General features: G+C 47.7%; 1 protein-coding gene across 1 annotated transcript; it reads right to left on the bottom strand.

Annotated features, from left to right (window-relative positions):
• Positions 1-2578: 2578 nt before the first annotated feature.
• LOC119307367 (protoporphyrinogen oxidase, chloroplastic-like) lies at positions 2579-6364 on the bottom strand. Its single transcript, XM_037583444.1, has 9 exons — positions 5977-6364; positions 5699-5884; positions 5527-5611; positions 5270-5417; positions 5111-5191; positions 4768-4939; positions 3557-3716; positions 3340-3443; positions 2579-3085 (listed from the first exon to the last, which is right to left on the bottom strand). Exons 1-9 carry the CDS (start codon positions 6334-6336, stop codon positions 2786-2788), a joined length of 1596 nt encoding a protein of 531 aa, XP_037439341.1. The 5' UTR covers positions 6337-6364; the 3' UTR covers positions 2579-2785.
• Between the last annotated feature and the right edge of the window lie 916 nt (positions 6365-7280).

Here is a 7280-nt window from a genome sequence, read left to right as displayed (position 1 = left end):
GGGCGCTGACGGGAGCCGCGGCGGGGGCGCTCCCGCGGCGGGGAGGCGGCGTGACCGGCGGCGAGCGGGCTGCCGGCGAGGCGCCCGGCGGGCAATGGCGGGGCACGCCGGCGGGGGCGCTCTGGCGGGGAGCTCCGGGGCGAGGAGGCGGCTCGGGCCAGGCGGCGGCGGGATCTGGGCCCGCACGGGCCCCGGATGGGCTCCGCGGGCCGGCGGCGAAGTGGGCGCGGGGGCGCCACGTGGCGGCCTCTGGGTTAGGGTAGGAAACATCCGCGAATTTCGGGGAGGCACATATTTATAGATTCTTGGAGCTAGGAGAGTCCAAATGGGGAGCGGTTTTCGGCCACGCGATCGTGTTCGAACGACCGAGAGCATGGAGGGGAGTTAGATGGGTTTTGGGCCACTTTGGAAGGGTTGCTAGGCTGCAAGAGAAAAGGGGGTTTCGGGCTACGCAGTTAACCGTTGGAGTATCAAACGAACTCCAAATGGCACGAAACTTGAGAGGCGGTCTATCGGCGGTATACCAAGGCCGCTTGGCAAACCTCGGGCCATTCCGAGAAAGTTTAACACCCGCACACGAAAACAAGGTCTGAGAGGGGCGACGGGCGCGCGCGGGAGGTCTGGACTCCAAACGGACAACTGAGAGAACCGGGAGAACCCGAACGGATGCAAGTTTTGAAAAACATGCAGATGAAATGCAGATGATGACATGGCAAAATGCAACACGCAAGCAAATGACATGGCAAAGACGGCGAATAACTAGCGGACACCTGGCGCATCGAATCCGGGGCGTTACAATTTCGTCGCCAGGAGGGCAGGGAAGTCATCCTTGCCTCTCATCCGATCGTTGTGTGCCACTGGGGAGCTGGTCCCTTGCCTGGGCGAGGAAGGGCGGGGGTGGAGACCAGATCTGGCCGGCCAGGTTGGTCTCGGAGTTGGGGCCTGTCCAAGGGTGGGCAAAGAGGTGCCTTTCCGCTTGTCTCTTTGGTCGTCATGTCTACAAGTCTCGGTTAGGGTGGTGTCAGGGTCTCGGTTAGGGTGGTGTCAGGGGGGAGGGGGAGCTCGCAGCTCGAGTGTTGGTTGCTTGCCATGGTCGTCTGGGCGGCGTGGTGGACAGTGTGTGACGTCCGGTGGCGGTGGTGCAGCGAGCGGTGGCTTGCTAGGGTGAATACCATCTCCGGCCCTTCCAGATCGACGAAGGCGACGCCTATAGGTGTCATCTTCTTCTTGAAGGCGTTGCCGCGGTTCCTCTTCATCCTCCTTGTTGCTCTAGGAGAAACAACGATCACTGGATCGAGCAGTGGCGGCACTGCAGTGTCGTATCCTTCCTGAAGGCATCGCCTTGGAGCACTCGGTTCATCTTGTATGGCTTCGTCCCTTCGCGGTGACTTGTTCACGGTGGAGGGCCCGGAGGCTTCAAGTGGTGCCCTTTCTTCCTACGTGTAGATTGCTTTGAGTAGTAGGGGGTCAGGTAATTGTTCTTAATCACCAGTGTATCTTGCCTTAAGTGTGTATGTGTGCGTGTGTTGTGGTGTCGAGTTGTGTGCGCTGAGAAATATGATTGCTCGTTGCTTTATTTATAAAGCGAGACACGAGCTTTTTTCGGTATTTAACAACTGCAAGCCTGGTTTGACAGTTCTCCTAAAACTTCTACTCCTCTGCCAAGATTTCACTACGTATGTACCTTTCAAGATTCAGTATTAGCATATTTTCTCAATGTACCCTAAGGAGCACAAAATGTTCGCCTTTGCCCATCATAAAGAGTTTATAGAACAAGCGCGGGCAGCATCTTGATCATCAATTCATATGGTATATTTTAAACTGCATGCATAATAAAAAGGTGCATACATACATTCTAAAATTCATTCTAAGATCTGTTCCCAATTATGAATCACAGTTAATAGTACAGCCAGTGGTTGCTCTTATTATTTGCCATGTCTAATTGTGTATACCATTGATATAAATAAAGCTACCAGTTCACTAAAAAGGAAAACTGTGTATGCTCTCGAGTTAGCTAGATGTTAAAAGATAAGGACCCTGGTAACTGAGAACAATAATTTTTTGAACTGGGATTTGAATCCCAGATTTCATCAGAATTAGACAGTAATAGTCCAGTTGTATGATCTTGGTCATATATGGTTTGAAGTTATAGCAGAGGTTCCCAAACATATCAAATGCTCTCAGTTATTTGCTTCCATCAACATAGTGGTAAGAAATTCACTCAGGATTATTTGTATTTACATGGCACACACGTATTTCGAGGATCAGCTTTGACCATGAATTTGATCAACAAAGCAGGGATTACATGTCAAAGAAAAAGACCATTCAATTCGTAGTAAAATGTAGTTTCGAAACAATATAATTTATAAAAGTATATCTTGTTGGTGAAATTTATTGTCGAAGTTTAATCAAAGAAATCGATGGCGCTATGTAAAATCCCGCGGAAATTGTTGCTCGGCACATTGAAGCGATCTACTCCCTTCGTAAAGAAATATAAGAGCATTTAGATCATTAAAAGTAGTGATCTAACGCTCTTCTATTTCTTTTCAGAGGGAGTAATACTTAGCATACAACAAAGTCTTCAAAAAAAATCACTGCTTTTGCAGAATAGCTTATTCTACTTTATCCCATACCGATGTACATGCTCGAACTACAGGAAAGAGCACATATTGCATCACTAAAATTTGTTTTTTCAATTAAAGAAACACTACAGAATCTCATGATGTTTTACCGATCCTAGCCTCACCTCGTATATGCAACAAAATGAAGAGATGCACTACTTCCATCACTTGTAGGCATACTTGGTCAAGAAGTCAGATACTTGTGAGGCACTCTCGTACGCACCCTCGATGCATCGGCCCAAGGCAACTCCTGCGACGTAGTTTCCTCCTAGGAACAACCCGTCGTAGCCGCCTCGGCCCAGTGCAGATTTTGCAGCAGCAAGGCGATCAAGGTGCCCAATCAAAAACTGTGGTATTGCTTGTGGCCACACTCGAACCCCTAATGCTAAAGGGTCTGCTGCTCTAGGGTTTATCAACATTTTTCTGAGGTCACGGTCAACGGCTCCTACTAAGTCACTCTCAGTCTGCAAATAAAATAGGATCAACAGGAATACAATCAGTAACAAGCAATCTAACAATACCATCACAACTGAATGTAGCACCTAACAAGTGGTTCGCATCTATCATAATTTCATAATTGCAGCTGGTGGTGAAATATGCAGTCAAATTGTTTACACAAATCCCAAAGGAAGACATAGGTGATCAACACAAAATGAATACTGTAAGAATATATCATGTAATAAGAAAATGACACGAGGATCAGGCAGGTTGAGAGAACCTTGGAGACGATCCCTGTATTTGTAGAACCCCCGATATAGTTCAGAAGTAACACTCTTCCAGCAGGAGCACGATTAGGAAAGAGAGAAGAGCTATATATTGTCCCTAGATAAAAAACACAACTAATTAGTAATCATTGACAAGATAAATGCAAACAAAGAAGCAAGAGTAATGTTCATAGTTGTTTGAAGCTAAGAATCTATTCCCGATCGAGATACCTAAAGTCTCGACTCCTTGGCTACGTGGATGCAACTGGCCGAAACCCTGGAGCTCCCCATCAATTAAGCATTCTTTTCTAATAGCTTCTTTTGGATATGAAACAGTTACAGCAGCAACTGGCGGATAATAGAATTTTGAGAGTGCATCTGCTGCATCAATCTGCAGGAGGGGTTCAATGAACACAGGAGGAAGTATGGTTAGACTACTTTAGAAAACCTAAGCAATGTGAAATAAAGTTACTGCTTGCAACTGCAAACTATGGGTTCGACACATATATTCGCCAAATGGTACGTTGAACCAGGCTTGAAACGCCCTGACAGGCAGCTAGTGGGACAGATTCCGTTTACTGTGTAACAAATTTAGAAAGTTAGGAATAAGCACCCACCAGAAAAAGTTTGCCAACTAGTTAACTTCATGTAGAATGTTCGGAACTCTTCTGTCCAGGAAGAAATAAGCATGTCCCATGCCACGTAGAAAAGATGGCCATAGAAACATACATGATAGGGAAGGCTACCTAGTGTAGGGAAAATACCAAATATCGCATAAAGTAATCTAGTGCACCTTGTAAGATATGCATTAAGAACAGCATGGAGTGGCTTGCCAGGTTCAATTAAGATAGCAAAGTGAAAGGAGAAACAAACCACTAAGGCATCATCCTATCAACGAAGTAGGTGCTGTTAGTCTTATTTGTGCTTAATGCTGAGGCTTCTAATATGCTGAGGAATTTAGGTCCTGTGGGCTTTATATTTTCCATTTCTGGGTCAAAATTTGTTTTCTACTAAAAATCTTCTTTTAATATGTAGTATAACGCATACTGATGTCTTGTCTCGTTTTGTCAAAACCAGATACAACTTTCAGAACATATAATTATTTTAAATTTTTCTTTGGAAACATAGAGTTTGGTTGTTGAAGATATAGTACGACTTGTGAATCACTGAACAGTTTGACCAGGTTGATCAATGCAATCCTGAGTCTGAAAAATCACAACTTCCTGCAAAAAGTCGCAATAATGCGTTACACTAAGATTACAGGAAATGGTTGTTAAGATGCAGTCCTATTTTTTGGCAAGTCTATTTAGTGGAAGTGTACTAGTGCAACATTTCATGTTTCCTAGCAAACAAACAGGGAGGATCCAAGAAAGTTAAAGAGTAATAGTAGTAGTGGCCCAATGTATTTTTAAAACAAGAACTTTAATTATAGAAGCACTTACTGAAAGTGGGCGCAAGATATCACTAGCAACATATGACGGGATGGTCATGATAACACTTTTAGCCTGCACTGAAACAAGTCCTTCTGGTGTTTCATAACCTAATACATATCCTTGGTTGTCCGCCTTTGTAATGCTCGTAAGCTTCCATGACAGCTTGACTTTACTACCCAGCCTGGAAAAGAAGGAAATACAGAACAGAATATGGTTAAGTGACACCTAGTACTACATCATTGCTGGTTCATGATCATGTCTAAGTACAACGGCACAAGGTCCACACCGAAACACAACAACTTGTATTGATAATAACAGAAATTCATAATTGCGCAAAGAAACGATAACAAACCTAGATGCGATGGCATTCGGGAGCATGGCTAGACCCTTCCTGAAAGATGCCACCGTCTGTCCCTTTGGTGCCGGAAGTCGGCTAAAAGTGGTGAAAACAGGTTAGTACAACGGAGCAGTTAACTGACCAACTAAATAAAAAAGTATGGTCTTCACTTACGGATCCCTTGGCGGTTTGGGGTTCTTCCCTTTATCCTGAATCGCCTTGATGGTTCCACCAATAATACTACCTCCAATCTCCTCCAACCTCCAGACCTTCCCAAATGCAGCCTTCATACTAAGCTTCGAAGGATCACCAGCATATACACCTTAATGTTAATATCGAAATGTTACATTACTAGCTATCACAGTCGTTGCACGCAACAAGAAGACTATATATGTAACAAACAGGCATTGCGCATTATAATAAGGGAACACCTGAGCAGAAAGGCTCGATGAGGCGCTCAAAGACCTCGGCACCGAGGTTGCGGCGCACAAACTCCTCCACCGACTCCTCGCGCCCCTGAAACCTTCGCCGGAGACGCTCAGGCCCATCAATGTTGACGGCAAAGCAACAAATTCAGAAAGGAATCAAGAATGCAGCACACACTGGAGGAGGTGGGCGAATGCCGAGGGCGCCAAGGCCGGCCCTGAGCTTCCCAGGGATACTCATGAGGCTGAAGAAAGGCAGGTCGCCTGGCTTCGACGGCACCGGCCTCAGCTTCCCCTCCCACAGCACGAACCGGGGCGCGTTGGGGTCCCCGAACACCAAGTCATCCTTGAGCCCGCTGTCCACCTGCGCAACCAATCCATCCATGGAGCGTTTACATCATTCTGTACACGAATGTCTCGAACAATCACAATCGGAGAAGCGAGCAAGAAGCGTACGGCCATGGTGAGGACCGGGTCGGAGGGCTGGAAGCTGTTGGGTCCCTCCTCCCACAGGTACCCCTCGTCGGGACGCTCGACGGTGGTGATGTTGCCGCCCGGGCGGTCGCGGGCCTCCGTGACGAGCAGGTCGCTGACGCCGTATCGGGTGGCCAGCGCCTGCGCGGTGCAGAGGCCGCTGATGCCGGCGCCCACAATGACGCATTCCGCGGACAGCCGCACGCCGGGCGCCGCCGGAGTCTCGGTCGCGCTGCTCGCGGTAGCGCAATGCGGGCGGACGCGGTGTGGGCGCCCGGTGACCCTGCCGCGGAGCGGCGACGCGGCCGCGACGGTGGCGGTGGCCATTGTTGCGCCGGCCATTTCTGTCGCTCGGGGGAATGTCAGTGCGGCGGGGTGGATAACGCGATCAGGTTGCGGCTGTGTTGGTTTGTTGGTTTGGGCTAAACCTGTTCAAACCCCGAGCCGGGCCGGGCTTTGTAAAGCCCGAAGCTAAAATCCCAAGCCCAGGCCTGGCCCAGCCCGGCCCAAAGCACATGATCAGTGCCATTTTGTAATTAAAATAATTATATTCGGGATATTAAAAATATAATATACCTATATTTCAAATAAAATATACATTTATTGCCATTTTGAGCTTTTTTGGGGCTTACAGGCCAGGCTTCGGGTGGGCAAATGGAGCCCAGGCCTGGCCCAGATGTCGGGCTCCGGGCTCGGGCCTCCGAACCAAGCTACCCATGCACAGGTCTAGTTTGGGCTTTCGAAGTTGGAACGGCCCATTGTAGATGGATAGAATGGGTCGCTTTCTTTTTTCTTTCTTTTTTTGAGATCCAATGAGTAACAAGCTACAATGGGTAGGATTACACTCAGCTAGAAACAAATCTTTAAGATTCTCTCGGACTGACCCAACTAGAGCTTGGTTGCCTGCTGTTCTCGCTAAGAAAGCTAGCTCATAAGCCAGTTTGTTGAGCTTCCTCCCAACCACACTAATCCAGTAATCAGCAAAAAGTTTCAGAGTTTGCCTGATGTCCGTTAGGATGGGGTAGCATTCTGAAACTCCAACTGTGGTGTTTCTCAGCTCTCTACCAACTGAAGCGTTGTCAGTCTCCAATATGGTTCTTCCATTGTATCTCTTTGCAAGTTCCTTCAGACCACACAGGATAGCCTCCGCCTCAGCCTCCTGTACTGAGCTGCATTTTTTCAGGCGTTGGCAAACTGAGATAAAGACCAAACCCTGGGGGTCGCGGGCCACAGCTCCGCCCCAGCAGTCACATGTGCCTAATAAAAAGGCTGCATCTGAATTTAGC

This window comes from Triticum dicoccoides, chromosome 5B (genome assembly GCF_002162155.2).
Source record: "Triticum dicoccoides isolate Atlit2015 ecotype Zavitan chromosome 5B, WEW_v2.0, whole genome shotgun sequence".
Classification (NCBI taxonomy): domain Eukaryota; kingdom Viridiplantae; phylum Streptophyta; class Magnoliopsida; order Poales; family Poaceae; genus Triticum; species Triticum dicoccoides.
The sequence above is the reverse complement of the archived record's forward strand: the minus strand, read 5'-3'. Positions and strand labels throughout refer to the sequence as shown.

What these genes read in the sequence shown, in the direction of transcription:
- LOC119307367 (XM_037583444.1), bottom strand. Translation starts at nt 6,336, where the DNA reads ATGGCCGGCGCAACAATGGCCACCGCCACCGTCGCGGCCGCGTCGCCG. An exon ending in GCATTCGCCCACCTCCTCCA is followed by an intron (nt 5,612 to 5,698) that starts GTGTGTGCTGCA and finishes CGAAGGTTTCAG; the next exon opens with GGGCGCGAGGAGTCGGTGGA. An exon ending in ATACAGGGATCGTCTCCAAG is followed by an intron (nt 3,086 to 3,339) that starts GTTCTCTCAACC and finishes TTTTATTTGCAG; the next exon opens with ACTGAGAGTGACTTAGTAGG.